Genomic DNA, 19,523 nt, shown 5'->3' on the forward strand with positions numbered 1-19,523 from the left:
AGTATTATATGTGGATTTGATCTCATCATCATGATGCTAGCTGGTTATTTTGCTAACTTGTTCATGTGGTTGCTTCACAGTGTCACTGTTCTTTGTACTTTAGTGTGTTTTTCTGGTGCCTGGTAATGGTTTTTCCTTTTCATATTTACTGCTTCCTTCAGGAGCTCTTGCAAGACAGGTCTGGTAGTAACAAGTTCCCTCAGCATTTGCTTGTCTGAAAAGCATCTTATTTATCCTTTGCTTATGAAGCTTGGTTTGGCCAGATGTGAAATTCTGGGTTGGAAATTCTTTTCTTTAAGAATGTTGAATATTGGTTCCCAGTATCTTCTGACTTGTAGGGTTTCCAGTGAGAGGTCGGCTGTTCATCTGATGGGGTTCCCTTTGGAGGTGACCTGGCCTTTCTGTCTGACTGCCCTTAACATTTTTTCTTTCATTTAGAGTTTGGAGAATCTGATGATCATGTGTCTCGGGGATGATCTCCTCGTGGAGTATCTCACTGGAGTTCTCTGGATTTCTTGAATTTGAGTGTTGGCCTGTCTTGCTAGAACTAACTTGGGGAAGTTAGTTCTCTTGAATCCTATGCTGAAGTATGTTTTCCAACTTGGTTCCATTCTCCTTGTCTTTTTCAGGTACCCCAATCCATCATAGATTCGTTCTCTTTATGTAATCCCATATTTTTTGATGGTATCGTTCGTTCCTTTTCATTCTTTTATCTCTATTCTTGTCTGCCTGTCTTATTTCAGAAAGATTGTCTTCAAGCTCTGAGATTCTTTTCTTGGCCTATTCTGCTGTTAATAATTGTGATTTCATTGTGAAGTTCTTGTAGGGTGTTTTTCAGCTCTAACAGGTGAGTTATGTTTTTCTCTAGACCGGCTATTTTGGCTGTCCGCTCCTGTATTGTTTTGTCATGATTCTTAGTTTCTTTGCATTGGGTTACAAGATGCTCCTTTAGGTCATTGAAGTTCACTGTTATTCACATTCTGAAGCCTACTCTGTCATTTCAGCCATCTCAGGCTCAACCCAGTTCTGAGCCCTTGCTGGAGAGGTGTTGCAGGGATACTCTGGCTTTTTGAGTCCTCAGGATTTTGGGGTTATTTCTCATCTCTGTGGGTCTATCTTAAACTTTGACCTTGAGGATGGGGTTTTTGTGGCTTTTTAAATTGTTATTGTTGTTGTTTCCTGCTTGTTTTTCTTTTAACAGTCTGGCCACTCTTCTGCAGGGCTGCTGCAGTTTGCTGGGGGTTCGCACTATACCCTAGTTGCCTCGGTTTTTCCCATAGCTGGAGGTATCATCAGTGAAGTCTGTGAAACAGCAAAGATGGCTGCCTGCCACTTCCTCTGGAAGCTCCAGCCCAGCAGGGTACTGACCTATTGCTGGCTCGAAAGTGCCTGTAGGAGGTGGCTGGAGACCCCAGTTGGGAGGTCTCCTCCAGTCAGGAGAAATGGGATAAGGGACCTGCTTAAAGAATGATTCTGGCTACTTTTTGGTAGACCAGCTGTGCTGTGTTGGGGATCCCTTCAGTTCCCATTCAGTTTGGGCTGTCCAAAGGCCCACAGGCTGAACTGGCTGAGAAGCTTGAAAGGCCTAGGTGGCAGCCTGCCCCACCCCTCAGGCACTCCATCCCGGGAAGAAATTAGAGCTCTGTTAGCCCCATAGAACATGAGTGACCTATAATTTTGATTTGCCCTTTTACTGGTGATGTTGGCATTGATCACAAACAATGGTGTCTGCTAGCTTTCTCCTCTGTAATGTTACTTTTTCACCTTGTAATTAATTAGTATTAATATTTTGTGGGGAGGTAATTTGAGACTATGTAGATATCTCTGTTCTTCATCAAACTCAATTTATTCATTTACTTGATTTGATATTTACTTGTGGTTTATTTCATTTAATAGGTTATAATTTGACAATTTTTTAACAATTTTTTTCTTTTTAGAAATGTTTTATTTTGACAATTTTAGACTTATAGAAAAATAGTAAGAAAACTACAAAACATTCTTGGATACTATTCCCCAAATGTGAACATTTTACTGTATTTGCTTTATCCTTTCTCCCCCTTTTCCTCTTCTCTTTCTAGGTAAATATAAATGTGGGTGCATAATATAGACTTTTTCTGAATGGTTTATAAGTTGCAGGTATGATGCCTCTTTACTTCTAAATAATTTTATGTGTGTCTCCTAAAAACAAGGCATTATCTTGCATAATTATAGTATAACTATCAAAATCAGGAAATTAAAAATGTTTTACTGTTAATATCTCATCCATAAACCTTATTTTACTTTTTTCAGTTGTCTCAATAATATTTTTTATAGCCAAATAATTTAAGATGGGTGATTTTACAATCCATGATGTTGACTTTCATAATCCATGATGTTGAGAGGTTTCAGCATTTTTACGTTGATTCTTTCTCATCTCTGTGGGCCTATCTACCTTTGATGTTTGAGGTTGCTGACCTTTGGAGGAGGTCGATCTGTGTCAAATTATTCTGTCTTTTTAGTCTCTTTTAGTCCAGGATGATTGCTGAGTCTTTCCTTGATTTTCATGGCATTTATGTGTTTGAAGAGTATGGGTCAGTTTTTTGTGGATTTTCTCTCAGTTTGGGTTCATAGGATGTTTCTTCATGATTCAGTTCAGGTTATACCATTCAGGCAGGAAGGTCACACAAGTGAGGCTGAGTTCTTCCCAATGCAGCATATCTGGAGGCATATGCTGTTACTTGGCTCCATTACTGGCCAATGTTGACTTTGGTTGAGAATCTGCCAGGTCTGTCCGTGATAAAGTGACTATCTACCCTTTGTTTTTCACCAATGTCTTATGTGAACATAGTTTGAGGCTCTGTAAATATCTGGTTACTCTCAACATCTCACCCACTAGATTTAGCATTTCATTGATTATTTTTGTTGGGTCAATTATTATTATGGTGGTTGCCAAATCATGATTGTCTTCATCTTTCATTCCTTCTACGTGGATAAGTAAAACAAAACAAAACCAACCAACAAATAGGGGAGAAGGGAAAATTTATTGTTTTGCTGTTCAGGTTCCCTCCGCTTTGACCAGTGGTAGCCATTTCAAGCTGAGTTCATGTCTTTTTGAACTGTCCTTATTGTTCTTTGAATACTTCCTTACTTTCAGGCATAAGCTGTTTCAACCATACTTTGTATTTTCTCTGCCCCAGCCCTTGAATCAGCCATTTTCATTTTTTTCCAGAAGCCCTGACTTTCTTTAGGGGATGGTAATTAGAAACCAATATCTGGGCAGTAATTGTGGTAGATACGTATGGCTATTGGAGTTGTCATTGCTCATAGGCTTCCTCAGTGAACAGAGCAGAAAAATACAGCTAGATGGATAAATATACAAACATACATGCTTATATTCATCGATATTTCTACATTAGAATATACTGAAAACCATGAGTTCTTCCTGGTGATTCTAATTCCAGTTGAATCACACATGGCTCATTTTAGTTTTTTTTCCCCTTTCAGTACTCTTGACCTTTGAACAATGTGGAAGTTAGAGGGGCTGAACCCCACACAGCCGAAAATTTGCCTAAATTTTGACTTCCCTGTAATGTAACTGCTGACTGACCTGATTAACTACTGTTGACCAGAAACCTTACCCATAACAAAGTTGATTAATATATATGCTGTATATTCTATGTATTATACACTATATTCTTATAAAAGTAAGCTAGAATTGCCTTAGCTATTCCAGCTGTTTTGGGGTTCGATATAAATTTTAAAATAGTTTATCCTAATTCTGTGAAGAATGTCATTGGTAGTTTGGTAGCTGACTTCAAACTATACTACAAACCTGCAGTAACAGAAATAGCATGGTACTGTTACAACAGCAGACACATATACCAATGGAACAGAATAGAGAGCTAAGAAATAATGCAGCACACCCACAACCATCCAACCTTCAACAACTCCACTTAAGAAAAGCGATGGGGAAAGCAATGGGACTGCTGGGTCAAATGGCAATTCTAAGTTCTTTGAGAAATCGCCAAACTGCTTTCCGCAATGACTAAACAAGTTTAAATTCCCACCAGAAGTGCATAAACGTCCCCTTTTCTCCACAACCTTGCCAGCTTCTGTTAGTTTTTGACCTTTTAATAATAGTCATTCTGACTGGTGTGAGATGGCGTCTCACTGTGGTTTTGATTTGCATTTCTCTAATGATTAGTGAGTTTGAGCATTTTTTTCATAGCCTTGTTGGCCACGTTATGTCTTCTTTTGAAAAGTATCTGTTCATGTCCTTTGCCCACTTTTGATGGGGTTGTTTGTTTTTTTTCTTGTAAATTTAAGTTCCTTGCAGATGCTGGATATTAGACCTTTGTCAGATGGCTAGGTTGCAAATATTTTCTCCCTTTCTGTGAGCTGTTTACTCTGTTGATAGTTTCTTTTGCCGTAAAGAAGCTCTTTAGTTTAATTAGGTCCCATTTGCCAATTTTTGTTTTTCTTGCAACTACTTTTGGCATCTTTGTCATGAAGATCATTTCCAGGTCCTATGTCCGCAATGGTATTTCCTAGGTTATCGTCCAAGGTTTTAATATGTTTTCATTTTAGATTTAAGTTTTTAATCCTGCCTTTGCCTCCCAAAGTGCTGGGATTACAAGCGTGAGCTACCACACCCAGCGAGGAAGCCAAGTTTAACGTGTGTGCTCCACTCCTCCAACCTGGCCAAAGGGCAGTCATCATCACTGGCCACTACTGACCACAGCCTTTAGAAACTCCCCTTGAACGTGCTGGGCTGACCTTCCTCTGATCACAGGCAAGGTAACCATACACTCAAGGCCAATGATCCCATCTGCTGTGGGCTGGGTCATGCTCCCAATGCTTACAGAACCTGGGAGGCAGAGGAAAACTCTGCCCATCCCATGGGACGTTACCTGTAAGCTTTGAACACCAGAATCTTGAGGCCCATCTCTTTCTGGAAGGCTTTGTCTTCCTCTAAACCAGGAAGCTGGAGCAATTCCACCAGATTCTGTACAACAGATGCAACAAGAAAATTCATGAAGAGTAGATCTTAGGTTGAATTTTTCACAGAAGACCTTGTAAGAGCAGACAATGGTGAGAAAAAAAAAGCCCGAGGTCAATACAATGGGGAAAAGCCTGTGAAGTGACCTGGCAGCAGCCACACCTGCTGTCACCTCCATTCCCCTCTCATCTTGGAAACAGATTTGCCCTTTACAACTCAACTCATAGCTCACCCGCCTTCAGAGACTTCTTGGCCCATCTTAGCTGGAAGGGATCTGTTCCAGCGCTGAGCTTTTATTTTGCTTAGCATCTACTCAGATGCCTTGACTGTGTGTGTCTCACAGTCCTACTGACTGACAAACTCCCTGGGGGCCGAGATGGCATGGATTCAGGTCTCAGATGCTCTATGGCACCTGGGAGCATCTTACACAGGTGAAGTGCTCAGTGATGATCTGGGGTCACTATTCTCTGCAGATCAGCATGTCTGAGAGGTAGGGGCTCACAGCCTGTGGAACTGGTGTAAGACCTTTGTCTTTTCCCGGCTACTAACAGGTCCTGCTTGTCACAGCCCTTCCATGATACAAAGTTAAGTCATTTTGTGTCTGACACAGGCAAAGGAAAACGACAGGCCCTTGCCTTCCTGGTCCTCAAGGGTCAGCTGTAAGATGATGTCATAAAGCCGGATCAGGTCCTGGGGCCGGGGGAAGCACTTGCTGTCATCCTCTGGCTGCTGCTGCAGCAGAGCCCTCTGCAGACCTTTGGCCATGCTCTCATTACGCTTGATTGCCATTGACAGCTTGATGTAAGTCAGGTAGGTGGAATGCACCACACGTCAGCTCAAGTTATACTCAGAGAAGCAGAGGAACTGGGAGGACTGGACTACGAGTTGGGGCTGACCCAGAGGAAGTGGGGGGGTGCGTTGGGGCAAGGCCACAGCAGGGCCATTTGTCCTGGGCTTCAAGGGACCCTGTAATCCCAACTACTTGGCAGGCTGAGGCAGGAGAATCACTTGAATCCAGGAGGTGGAGGTTTCAGTGAGCCGAGATAGTGCTACTTCACTGCAGCCTGGGCGACAAGAGTGAAACTCCGTGTCAAAGAAAACTAAAATAGGCTGGGTGCAGTGACTCACGCCTGTAATCCCAGCACTTTGGGAGGCCGAGATGGGTGGATCACCTGAGGCTGGGAGTTCAAGACCAGCCTGACCAACATGGAGAAACCCCATCTCCACTAAAAATACAGAATTAGCTAGGCGTGGTGGCTCATGCCTGTAATCCCAGCTACTCAGGAGGCTGAGGCAGGAGAATTGCTTGAACCTGAGAGGCGGAGGTTGTAGTGAGCTGGGATTGCTCCATTGCACTCCAGCCTGGGCAACAAGAGCGAACCTCCGTCTCAAAAAATAAATAAATACATAAAATAAATACGTAAATAAATACATAAATAAAATAGATATGTATTTATGCAAACCATACAAAAATGTTTGGCAACCATCGCAAGATACCTGACAATGTGAAATAGTTTTATTACAACTGGCCTGACCTTCAAAGGCCTTCACAGCTCCTGCCTTCATGTTACCGTCTACTATGTTCCTCGTGCACCTTCCACTCAGCACAAACAGGCTGCACTGCCTCCAAAACACATCACTTGAATCCTGCCTCTGCTCCTTTGTCCATCTGAATCACCCTCTCCACACTTCTGACCCTGTAATCCTGATCTCACTTCATGAGGCAGTTCGCTTCTCTTTTGCATTTAGCTTTCCCCGGGGTACACTGTCAGTAGCCTACTGTCTGATGTCATCAGTCAGCACTTCATCAGAGGCAATTATGTCCACAGAGCTTTTGGCTAATTACTGTCACTCCTCTTTACATGTGTGCATATGCATATCATCTTTCCCTAATGAGACTGGAAATCATGATTCATTCCCTGGAGCAGTGGTTTCCATAAATGACCAACCCACAGACCAGTGCAAACTGGCTGCAAAAGAGCTTCCTCTGAGGAACTTATTAGAATGCAGATTCTTTGACTGCATGGGAGAGGAGGATCTCATAAATCTGGGTGTAATAGGCACAGAACGTTAGGTGTAATATGGGCGGGACTCTGGACTCAGCATATCCAACAAGCTGCTGGCTGATTCCGACGATGCCGATGAATTGCCAGGTTGGGAACTGCTGCCCCCAGAGAACCTAGCAGAGAGCTCTGTACGTGGTAGGTGCTCACTCCCCTATTGTTTGGATGTATGCCTCCTGATAATGAACTTGATCGTAACATTATTGTTGCATTATGCCTGTATTGTTTCCTTAAGTGAAGGAAGAATGCTTTTGAGTACCTAATAGGTGGCAAGCTCTGTGCCTACTTACATACATGAACTATTCCTTTTAATAACCTTTGGAGATAAAGTGGCATTTCCATTGGGCATTGGAAATCTGAAGACTTTCGTTTACAGCTGTTGCAACAGCAGAACTAGAATTCGACCTCCGACATTTCTGCTCACCAGAGGGCATGAACTGCTGGTTTGTACCTGGCTTGCAGATACCTTCTTTGGGCAGCACAATGTTCAAAATTAAAAAAACTACCAACACTTCTAAACTGGATACTTTGTATCAATATCTGGGTTTCTGGCTTCTCTTCATGGGAAAAAAACAAACAAACAAAAAGGTTTGGTGAACACTGGGGCCCACATTCCTGCAGGGCAACAGTCACATGGAGACTTTAGATGGGCACGTGCCCAGAACACACTAGAGTCCCCATCGCTCCCCATTCTCTTACATTCTGTTCCCAACTAGGTTCTTATAGGCCTGGGTTTGTGCCTGTTGCACACTTATCTACTCTCTTGCTTCCCACTGGTCAGGAAGTCTGGCAAACTTAAAAGGCCTCTTTTTGTTGCTCTCTCCTGTATGGATCTCTCATCATAGAGGTGTGTGCATTTCTGACTTTGTGATTTCAATACTAAGGAAGCTGTCGGCACATTATCAAGGAAAACGGGGATCGCTGCTCCCCAACGTACACATTCTGGTGTGCCCCAGTAAAATTCTATATTCAGCCTCCAAACTAGCTGGGAAAAATGTGGCAAATCATCTACTTGCTCCAATTCAATGGTGTTTAGAAGTAAGAAGTCACTGTGAGCAATGCCACCAAGTGGTGGAGAGACTCCATGCAGAATCGCCACCTTCAGCCAGAGAGGCTGGGAGGCCGAAGACCTCTCTCAATGCACAGGGCCATTCAGAAACTACAAACAAAATGCTTGCTCATCTCCCTAGGCCACTCCTTCCGAGGCTTTTTGAGACAAGATCTCACTGTCACCCAGGCCGGAGTGCAGTGGCACAATCAAGGCTCACTGCAACCTCAACCTTCTGGTTTCAAGCGATCCTCCCACTTCAGCCTTTCGAGTAGCTGGGGTGACTACAAGCATGGGCCACCACACCCAGCTGATTTTTTTTTTTTTTTTCTTTTTAGTAGAAATGAGGTCTCGCCATATTGTTCAGACTGGTCTTGAACCAACACATTTTTAGCTTTTTAAAAGACAGCCTTAGCCAGCCATGGCAGCTCACACTTGTAATCACTGCACTTTAGGAAGCTGAGGTGGGCAGATAGCTTGAGCTGAGGAGTTCAAGACCAGCCTGGGCAACATGGTGAAACCCCATCTCTACAAAAAATACAAAAATTAGCTGGGTGTGATGGTGCACATCTGTGGTCCCAGCTACTGGGGAGGCTGAGGTGGGAGGATTGCTTGAGCCTGGGAGGTCGAGGCTGCAGTGAGCTGTGATTACCTCACTGCATTCCGGCCTGGGCAACAGAGACCCTGTCTCTATTAAAAAAAAAAAAAAAAGAAAAAGAAACCTAAAAACAGACTGGCACTTAAAAGAGTTGTGCTTCATTTTTTGACTTTCTGTATTAATTTTGTTTGTTCCTTTCCTTAAACAAGCTGCCACTGCTGCTGATTCAACATGTTTCATTTTATACTTTTTTTTTTTTTTTTTTTTTTGAGACAGAGTTTCGCTCTTGTTGCCCAGGCTGCAGTGCAATGGTGTGATCTCGGCTCAGTGCAACCTCTGCCTCCCGGGTTCAAGCAATTCTCCTGCCTCAGCCTCCCAAGTAGCTGGGTTTACAGGCATGCACCACCACACCTGGCTATTTTGTATTTTTAGTAGAGACGGGGTTTCTCCATGTTGGTCAGGCTGGTCTGGAACTCTCAACCTTAGGTGATCTGCCTGCCTTGGCCTTCCAAAGTGCTGGGATTACAGGAATAAGCCACTGGGCCTGGCCCATTTTATACATTTTTAATGTGTATTCTTGCTTTTGGAAAATGTGACCAGAGGACTATTAAACTCTTTTAGCATCAGTATAGCAAGGAGGTAAAAAAACAAACAACAAAACAAACAAAAAAAACCCTTTTTGTAAAATAGGATTGAGTATCATTGGATTGAGCACTTACCAAGCAACTGTGCCAGGCATTTGTGTCCTTCATTTAATTCTTACAAGCCTGAGTGTTTGGTATTTTAATTTTATAGGTGGACAAATAGAAGCTGAGGGTGAAGGACCTACAGCTGTCACCTTCATCTCTTCTCAACACTGCCACCTGTCCCCTTGGATCTCCCAGACAGACAACAAGGGACATCTGTGGTTTCTCGGTGCCCCCTAGAAACCTCGGGTCATTTCAAGGCATTATGCAAATGAGAAGCTTCCCTTCTCTTCACCTCATCTCCTGATCTGCACAAAAGTGACTGTAGGACCCAGTGTAGGTACCGATGTAGGCACCAATCCTCAGTTTACCACCTGCTCTCTACTTGCTTCCCTGCCATAACTTTCTAAAAGGGATGTGAGCCATGTTTAAAGTCACCTGATCACTGGAGGGATCTTGTTCTCCCCCCTGTAGTAGTACCTCTGTAGGGTAGTACCCACTGTAGGGATCTTGTTCTACATCAGTGGTTGCCAACCTTTTTGGCACCAGGGACTGGTGTTGTGGAAGACAATTTTCCACGGACTGGGGGGCTGGGGGGAATGGTTTCAGGATCAAACTGTTCCACCTCAGATCATCAGGCATTAGATTCTCATAAGGAGGGCACAACCTAGATTGCTAGCATGCGCAGTTCACAACAGGGTTCATTCTCCTGCGAGAATGGCATGCCGCTGCTGATCTAACAGGAGGCAGAGCTCAGGTGGTAATGGGAGCAAGGGGGAGCGGCTATAAATACAGCTCACCGCTCACCTGCTGCTGTGCAGCCCGGTTCCTAACAGGCCATGGACGGTACTGGTCTGTAGCCCAGGAGTTGGGGAATCCTGCTCTACAGAGTTTCCAACCTCAGAGATGAAGCATCCCCTCTGTAAGTCAGAAAGAAATTATTCAAGTAGGAGAATTAAAACAGGATCACAGAGAGGGAGGCTGAAGAATCTGACATTCTTTGTTTACTTGTATGAGGAAAAACAGCACATAGAGGCATCCACAGTATTTAATTTGTTTGGATAACAGTTACAGATAAACAGGTACACCCCATATACAATTACCAATACTTTTTATACAGTTCATATTTCAGTACATCAACACTATTTTATTTACACTCTATTTATATACATCTTTTTAAATTTGGATTATTGTCCATATGCTTTATATTTTTTATTCCAGTGATTTCCCTTTTAGGAATTTATCTGAGGGGAGAATACTCTGTAATTACTCCATAATTTGCAGGCAAATATCATCATAGCATTTTTTAGGAGAGTAAAAAGTTATTAACAACTTATATTTGTCTCACATTAGAGGAATGGTTAAATAAAGCATGGGGTATTCATTGGATAAACTATAATGCAGTTGTTGAAAATGATTACCAGGAGTTTTTGCTAACATTTATGGGAACATGCTTATGATATGTGAACATTTTTTTAAAAACAAGACATAAAGTTGCATATACTGGAAAGAATACCTTCAATATTGAAAAAAATACTATTTAGGAAAAAGGACAGAAGAAAATCTGCCAAAATTTTGACAGTGGTTGCCTTTGTATTAAGAATATAAAAGGATTCCCTGCCTTTTTACATTTTTCTCTGCTTTCCAAAATTTCCACATGAATATTATACCTAGTAATCAGAAAAAAATACAGGGACACTCACTCTTATCCTTTACATTTCTCTCCTGTTTGGACCTCAGATTCCTCAGTAGAAAATTAAACTAGATGCCAGCCTGGGCAATATGATGTCACCCTGTCTTTACAAAAAATGCACAAATTAGCCAGGTGTGGTGTTGTGCACCTATAGTCCCAGCTGCTTGGGAGGCTGAGGTTGGAGGATTGCTTGAGCCCAAGAGATCAAGGCTGCAGTGAGCTGTGATCTCGCCACTGCACTCCAGCCTGGGTAACAAAGCAAGACCCTGTCTCAAAAAAAAAAAAAAAAAAGAAAAAAAGAAAATTAAACTAGACAAATTCTTAGGCCTTTCTCTTTTTTTTTTAATAGTCTTATATGAAGACTATTACTTCATTTCCTGTGTTTTGTGTTAAGATGAGCTTTAAAGCAACTCTGAAAAAGAAGAGGGTGCCTATAAGTAATTCATAGACTGTTTAAACAATAGTAGAGGATCTAAGCATAGATCCCAAGAGGTAAAGGGAATCTTTATCACTTTGGGAAATTTTACTGATAAATAGAAATTATTGTCAGTACAGTCCACAAATATGTTTTTTATCAGCCTTCTTTCCTCCCTGTCTTCATCTAGCACTGTAGCCTGTGTTCCACAGAAAATATAGTCAATAAAATTCAACATTCTTTACTAGCTTACTCTAATTTGTGGTTGGCCATAAAGTATTCCTGGTAGAGATAATATTTAACTGGCTATGAGAAAGGAAACACTATCGTATATGATACACCCCTTTTTCTACTCATTCCAACAACTATGATACAGCATGTTTCCTTTTGAAGCACATCAGTTTTTTCCTTGAGTGACCATTTCAAAAGATGATGACAGTTAATATCTTGTTACTACAGAATTTGTACTCAAAAAAGAAGTCTATAACCCAAGTCCAAGCCAGATTTCCTTTTCTAAAAAAAGAATTTTCCTCTAAGTTCCCCTTTTTAAATGAGCTCTTTAGCCTGGATAATTATGCAGTGCTAGAACCTTAACTGCATGATCAAACCCAACCTTGCTTGTTTATAACAGCATTTGACAGCCTCGTGACTCTCACATAGGGAAAAAGTCTCGCCTGAAAACCCATGCTAAGCTGCATGTCTTGAGCTGTGCCAATTTGTATTCCAGGCAGCCTAAGGTTCCCATCGTGAGTTTCAGGAAGGGAAATTCATGGAGGAAGTTCACCTCTGGAAGGGTGAGGAGCAATAAATAGGGTGGGTGATGGACATATGTGACGTTTGCCACAGAGAGGCAGTCAGTATGGGCCTTGTGGTCCGGGCTCTGCTTTGGGACACAAATATAAACTGTGTGAAGTCTTATGGTAGCATTCATAACCCTGATGCTTCACCCACCTTCCCATACATTAGAGGGACAAACAGAAGGATCCCAGCTCTATGGTTCTTGATTGTTTGTCAGGTAGCAGCCAGGCATGGAGAGGGAAAAATTCTTTCTTTTCTGCTGCACTCTAGATCCTTCCTTCTCTCCTCCTTCTTCATTCTACACCACCCCCAACACATATCCCTGCACCCCGCCCATTCTTTGCTCTCTCTCCTTTCTTACACTTAACTCCTTCTTGCTCCACAGCCTAACATGCTGATTAACAGGACCCCAAAGGTTTGGGTGGGTATTAGGGGCTTTCTCAACAAAAGCAGCACACTCTTGAGCTTGTTCTTCCTTTTGTTGCCATCTCAGATAAAAAGGCCCCATGAGGGAGGAGACAGATAAGTATAGACTTGGTATTCTGATAACTCTGTGTTACATGGGATCAGATGTAAATGAGTTGTACCCTGTGGTGTTTCATGCTCTACTGTGTTGTCTTCTCATGGTGAGCTTTTCTGTGCCCTTATTTCATCCAGCTCTGGTTTCTGTGTTTCATGTTATTTCTCCTAGCCTCTGTAAACTCTGCAGCATACTAATAATGCTCTGGCTTTCTGATTAAAGATAAATGGCTTACTATCACCACCCCTGGCTTGAGGGCCAGCTCACATGTAATCCCTTATAGGATTCCAAAGTTGTTAAATAAATGCAGTTCTTTTTGTCATTTTGAAGCATTCAAAAATTTTTCAAGAAAAGCTATGATCATATAAATAGAAATTTTATCCAGAATGTTACAATGTAACATTTGTGAATAAATGTGTAGGTGCCGTATTTGCTCAGACTCTAGTTTGGGTTGTGTTTTCTTTTCCCTTTTTTTTTTTTTTTTTTGAGACAAGGTCTCTCTCTGTCATCTGGGCTGCAGTGCACTGGCGTAATCACAGCTCACTGCAACCTCTACTCCCAGGCTCAAGCAATCCTCCTGAGTAGCTGGGACTAGAGACATGCGCCACAACGCCCAGCTAATTTTTAGGTTTTTCTTTCACATAGACAGGGTCTCACTCTGTTGGCCAGGCTGGTTTCGAACTCCTGGACTCAAGCAATTCCCCCCACCTCAGCCTCCTAAAGTGCTGGGATTACAGGCCTGAGCCACCATACCCAGCCAGTTATATTTTCTTTTTCCTTATATAGAGTAAAATAAGGGTGAGTGACCGAGAGGTTGATGCATAGCTAGATCACCAGTTTAAATGCCTTCCCACACACCCCTTTCCTCCTGTTCCCTCTACCTACAGGTTGTAGATGAGCATGAGAGTGTGGAGCAGAGTCGGCGAGCGCAAGTCGAGCCCATCATCCTGGACAGCCGTCTCCGTGCTTTCCCCAGTGAGGAAGAGCTAGGGGAAGATGAGATGTACTACTGTTCCAAGTGTAAGACCCACTGCTTAGCAACAAAGAAGCTGGATCTCTGGAGGCTTCCACCCTTCCTGGTATGTTACAGTCCTGCCTCTGAGAGAGCAGGAATCTAGCATAAAAGAAAGAAGACATGAACAAACAGGAGGTTTTGTTATTTTTGAGAATAAGACTTTTCCTGCAGCAGTGTTTAAAACACTTTCTGTACAAGGTTTTTATGTTGAATACAGAGATGAATCTTTCTACAAATATTTGGTAGTTCCTTTTCCTAAAGAGCTTACAACCTAGAAGAAGAGATCAATCATGTAGACCAGTAACTGCAATTCAGTGTGATGTGAGAACTGCCACAAGGGGTACAACGTGGTGAATTTGAACTTCAGGAGAGGGTGAACTTCTGGCTCTGTGGAGAGAGGAAGCTCAGGCTAGCCCTTTGTGGACTCTAGAAGAGCAACTGAGCCCGGAGCCCCCAACACCCACTGCACATAGTCATGTGGCTGTGGCACGCTGCTGAGTTGAGTGTGTGCACAAGCACACCAGTGCACTAGGGCCTGTGTGTTCTTTTAGATTTAATTTACTTCTGCCTTCTCCCTTCATGGATTAGGAGACTGTCCTTTTGTTTGTCAGGAGAGTTTGAAGTGACAAATCTTCCTATTCATTAAGATCAGTGTAACTGTAAGGTACTGGCCTATTTTAATCAGATATTTATATGTATTTTCTTTCTTTTTTCTTTTTTTTTTTTTTTTTTTGGAGACAGGGTCTCACTGTGTCACCCAGGCTGTAGTGCAGTGTTGTAATCTCAGCTCACCACAACATCCACCTCTTGGGCTCAAGTGATTCTCTTGCCTCAGTCTCCTGAGTAGCTGAGATTACAGGCATGCACCACTACCACCTGGCTAATTTTTGTACTTTTAGTAGAGATGGGGTTTCACCATGTTGGCCAGGCTGGTGTCGAATTCCTGACCTCAGGTGATCCACCCACCTTGGCCTCCCAAAGTGCTGGAATTACAGGCATGAGCCACCATGCCCAGCCGTATTTTCTTATTCTAATCATGTCTCTGTCACACTACTCTGTGAAGCTGAATGTAGGTTTTTCTTAGACCAGAACAGCTTCCCAGGGAATGATGCACAAGAAATTAATAACACTGGTTGTCAGCTAGCTCCACAGATAAGAACTAGAGGGAAGGGGCAGGCTTGGGGACAAGGTGGGGGGGGAGGAGGGGGAGACCTTTTTTTTTTTTTTTTGAGATGGAATCTTGCTCTGTCGCCCAGGCTAGAGTACAGTGGCAAGATCTCAGTTCACTGCAAGCCCCACCTCCCAGGTTCACACCATTCTCCTGCCTTAGCCTCCCGAGTAGCTGGGACTACAGGCGCCTACCACCATGCCTGACTAATTTTTTGTGTGTTTTTTATTTGTTTTTTTTAGTAGAGACGAGGATTCACTGTGTTAGCCAGGATGGTGTCGATCTCCTGACCTCGTGATCCACCTACCTCGGCCTCCCAAAGTGTGGGGATTACAGGTGTGAGCCACCATGCCTGGCCAAGGGGGAGACATTTTTTAAAAAATTGAGGTATAATTAACATACAATTAAAAGCATAAATTTTTAATATCCAGTTTGATGAATTTTAACAAGTATATATTTTCATATAATCATCAAATAAAACAAGCAGAGCGGTCATGTAGCCCAGTAACTGCAATTCAGTGTGATGTGAGAACTGCCACAAGGGGTACAACGTGGTGAATTTGAACTTCAGGAGAGGGTGAACTTCTGGCTCTGTGGAGAGTGGAAGCTCAGGCTAGCCCTTTGTGGACTCTAGAAGAGCAACTGAGCCTGGAGGCAGTACCCACTGCGCAGTCACGTGGCTGTGCCACGCTGCTGAGTTGAGTGTGTGCACAAGCACACCAGTGCACTGGGGCCTGTGTAGAGGCCTTTAGGAAACCATATTTTTGAAGTCTTTAAAAAATAATGAAGAGTAAATGTTCTGTTATATATTCCCAAACATTCACATGTATTTGACTTGTTTTTTCCATGTAAATTTTGTATCTTCAGAACACTTTAATGCGATATTTTCTACCTTTACTTCTCCAGATTATTCACCTTAAGCAATTTCAGTTTGTAAATGATCAGTGGATAAAATCACAGAAAGTTATCAAATTTCCTTGGGAAAGTTTTGATCCGAGTGCTTTTTTGGTACCACGAGACCCGGCTCTCTGCCAGCATCAACCACTCACACCCCACGGGGATGAGCTCTCCAAGCCCAGGATTCTGGCAAGAGAGGTGAAGAAAGTGGATGTGCAGAGTTTGGCTGGGGAAGAGGACATGCTCCTGAGCAAAAGCCCATCCTCACTCAGCGCTAACATCAGCAGCAGCCCAAAAGGTGAGGCCTGGGGGCCTTATGCAGTTGCTTTCTTGGGACTCCTGTAGGCTACATATGTTTCTCTGTCTTCTGTTCTGGAACATCAGGTTGGTTGGGTGGAAGGAACCTATCTGGAATCAGACCTATCTGTATTTGAGCTATGTAAGTTTTATCAAGAGATTCAGCCTCCCTGAATCTATTTTCTCATCTGTAAAATGGAGATAATGCCAGGTTTACAGAGTTGAGAGTTTGACACATGGAGAGTAAAGCACTTCACACAGTGCCTGATGTATGGTAAACAGGAATGGTAGCTGCTGTCTTGTCTCCTTATAGTGAAAGTTCTGAGGTTCCCTATCTTTCAGGGGGTCTAGAGGATCAAAACTCTTTATTTATTTATTTATTTTATTTTTTATTTTTTTGAGACAGGTTCTCACTCTGTCACCCAGGCTGGAGTGCAGTGGTGCAACACAGATCACAGCTCATTGCAGCCTCGACCTCCTGGGGTCAATCAATCCTCCCACCTCAGCCTCCTGAGTAGCTGGGACTACAGGCACGCACCACTGCACCTAGCTAATTTTTGTATTTTTTGTAGAGATGGTGCTTCGCCGTGTTTCCCAGGCTGGGCTCGAACTCCTGCACCCAAGTGAACCTCCTGCTTCGGCCTCCTAAACTGCTGGGATTACAGGTGTGAGCCACTGTGCCTGGCCCAAAACTATTTTCATAAAAATACTAAGACAATATGTGCCTTTTCACTTTTATTCTCTCACAGATGTACAATGGTGTAAGAGACAACATGACGTGGAATAATATCGTCACTTTGACAGTGAAGATCTGTGCTAATGTATTGTACTTTTTCATGCCTCAGTTTTAGTTTCTAATACAGGAAATATTGATAGATAAAATTCACATAAAAGTTCTAAAGGTTCTCAATAATTTTTAAAGGTATAAAAGGGGGTAGGGGTAAGAGGCTATAACCAAAAAGTTTAAAGCCTTACAGGATTTTTGTGAGACATAGAGGTAACAATGGACAGCAAGAAATTCCCAGTACCATGCCTAACAATAGGAAGTACTCAGTAAATGGTGGTCGCATTTTTTGTCTAATTTTACAAAGGAGAGGAATATGTATTTGGAAAACTCCTTACTCTTAATAATTAGATTTTTTTCAACTGAATCTGACATAAATCATCTTTCTGCTATTTTCTGAGTCCCTATAACCTACTTTACATTTTTAGGACATTGTTGCTTATAGGGACTCGGCATTGAAGAAGACAAAAATGTAACTTACCTGCTACATAATAGGAACTAAAGGGTAGCCAGTCACGACTCCCCTGTCTTTACCTTTGTGTGTACATTTGTGAAGCTAACCTCAGAGTTAGCATTTGGGGCTGGCTTACTTTGTGGCATTTGGATTTGTGAATCTTTTCTTCTGTCCTGTTCACAGGTTCTCCTTCTTCATCAAGAAAAAGTGGAACCAGCTGTCCCTCCAGCAAAAACAGCAGCCCTAATAGCAGCCCACAGACTTTGGGGAGGAGCAAAGGGAGGCTCCGGCTGCCCCAGATTGGCAGCAAAAATAAACTGTCAAGTAGTAAGAAGAACTTGGATGCCAGCAAAGAGAATGGGGCTGGGCAGATCTGTGAGCTGGCTGACACCTTGAGCCGAGGGCATATGCGGGGGGCGGGGCAGCCAACCAGAGCTGGTCACTCCTCAGGACCACGAGGTAGCTTTGGCCAATGGATTCCTTTATGAGCATGAAGCATATGGCAATGGCTACAGCAGTGGTCAGCTTGGAAACCACAGTGAAGAAGACAGCACTGATGACCAAAGAGAAGACACTCATATTAAGCCTATTTATAATCTATATGCAATTTCAGTAAGTGGTTTATTGTATGGTTTTCGGAGAGTGGTCTGTGTTTTGTTCACTTGTCTTCATGTATTCATCAGCAAGTATTTTTCAGGTCCTGCTTATTTCCTAGCATTGAGCTTAGTGATAGAGAAAGTTAGCATAGAAATCTGGGCCTGCCCAGGTGTGGTGGCTCACACCTGTAATCCCAGCACTTTAGAAGGCTGAAGCAGAAGGATCGCTTGAGCCCAGGAGTTTGAGACCAGCCTGGGCCCCATCCCTACAAATAATTTTAAAATGGAGCAAGGTATGGTGGCATTGCCTGTGGTCCCAGCTACTTGGAAGGCTGAGGCAGAAGGATCACCTGAGGCCAGGAGGCCAAGTCTTTAGAGAGTTGTGATCACTCGACTGCACCCCAGCCTGGGTGATAGAGCAAGCCCCTGTCTCAAAATAATAATAATAATAGTAATTACATTATAAAATGATTGTTTATCCACACAAGACTTGGAGCTTATGACTTTTGTATTTTGCTTTTTGCTTATTTTGGTTTTAGAGAAAGTTAGAGGGTTCTAAAATATTTTCTCACCTACTGATCATTTACATGATCACTGTTCTCCTGCTCAGATCCTAGTGCTATACCCTGGCCATAGTACAGTTAACTACTAACATACATCCACTCTCTTATCTCTTACAGTGCCATTCAGGAATTCTGAGTGGGGGCCATTACGTCACTTATGCCAAAAACCCAAACTGCAAGTGGTACTGCTACAATGGCAGCATCTGTGAGGTAAACATTCTCAATCTTTGAATGAAAGTTAGAAACAGAATATCAACAGAACTGGGGAACATTTGTTGAAATAATGGACTATCTCTTGAATAGGAAATAGATATTTCTGTTAGAATCAATATATAGATGCTGTCAGTATTAAAGAAACAAAAGTGATATGCAGAGTAGGGAATGAAAACATGAGTAGTGAGGAAAAATAAAGAGTTAGTTGACCGGGCGCAGTGGCTCATGCCTGTAATCCCAGCACTTTGGGAGGCTGACGCAGGCTTAGGAGGTGGATCACTTGATGTCAGGAGTTCAAGACCAGACTGGCCAACATGGTGAAACCCCATCTCTGCTAAAAATACAAAAATTAGTTGGGCATGTTGGCACATGCCTGTAATCCCAGCTACTCAGGAGGCTGAGGCAGGAGAATGGCTTGAACCTGGGAGGTGGAGGTTGCAGTGAGCCAAGACTGCACCATTGCACTCCAGCCTGGGCAACAAAGCAAGACTCTGTCTCAAAAAAAAAAAAAAAAAAAAAAAAAGGAGTTAGTTAATGCAAAAAACTCCTATCTTCTAGACTGTTAGAATTTGATGGGGTTGGACCAAGTGCAGTGGCTCACGCCTGTAATCCCAGCACTTTGGGAGGCCAAGGTGGGCAGATGATGAAGTCAGGAGATCGAGACCATCCTGGCTAATATGGTGAAAGCCCGTCTCTACTAAAAATACAAAAAAATTAGCCAGGCGTGGTGGCACATG

The 19,523-nt window shown here is 42.8% G+C and overlaps 1 protein-coding gene and 1 pseudogene across 1 annotated transcript; both read left to right on the forward strand.

Moving 5' to 3' along the window:
• LOC129394384 (ubiquitin carboxyl-terminal hydrolase 6-like) overlaps positions 1–19,523 on the forward strand; it is a 22,162-nt pseudogene continuing 2,639 nt past the window's right edge.
• Positions 5,800–9,453, forward strand: LOC129394381 (protein FAM106C). Its single transcript, XM_055101226.3, has one exon. It carries the CDS (start codon positions 6,543–6,545, stop codon positions 7,050–7,052), a length of 510 nt encoding a protein of 169 aa, XP_054957201.1. The 5' UTR covers positions 5,800–6,542; the 3' UTR covers positions 7,053–9,453.

This window comes from Pan paniscus, chromosome 19 (assembly GCF_029289425.2).
Source record: "Pan paniscus chromosome 19, NHGRI_mPanPan1-v2.0_pri, whole genome shotgun sequence".
Taxonomy (NCBI): Eukaryota; Metazoa; Chordata; class Mammalia; order Primates; family Hominidae; genus Pan; species Pan paniscus.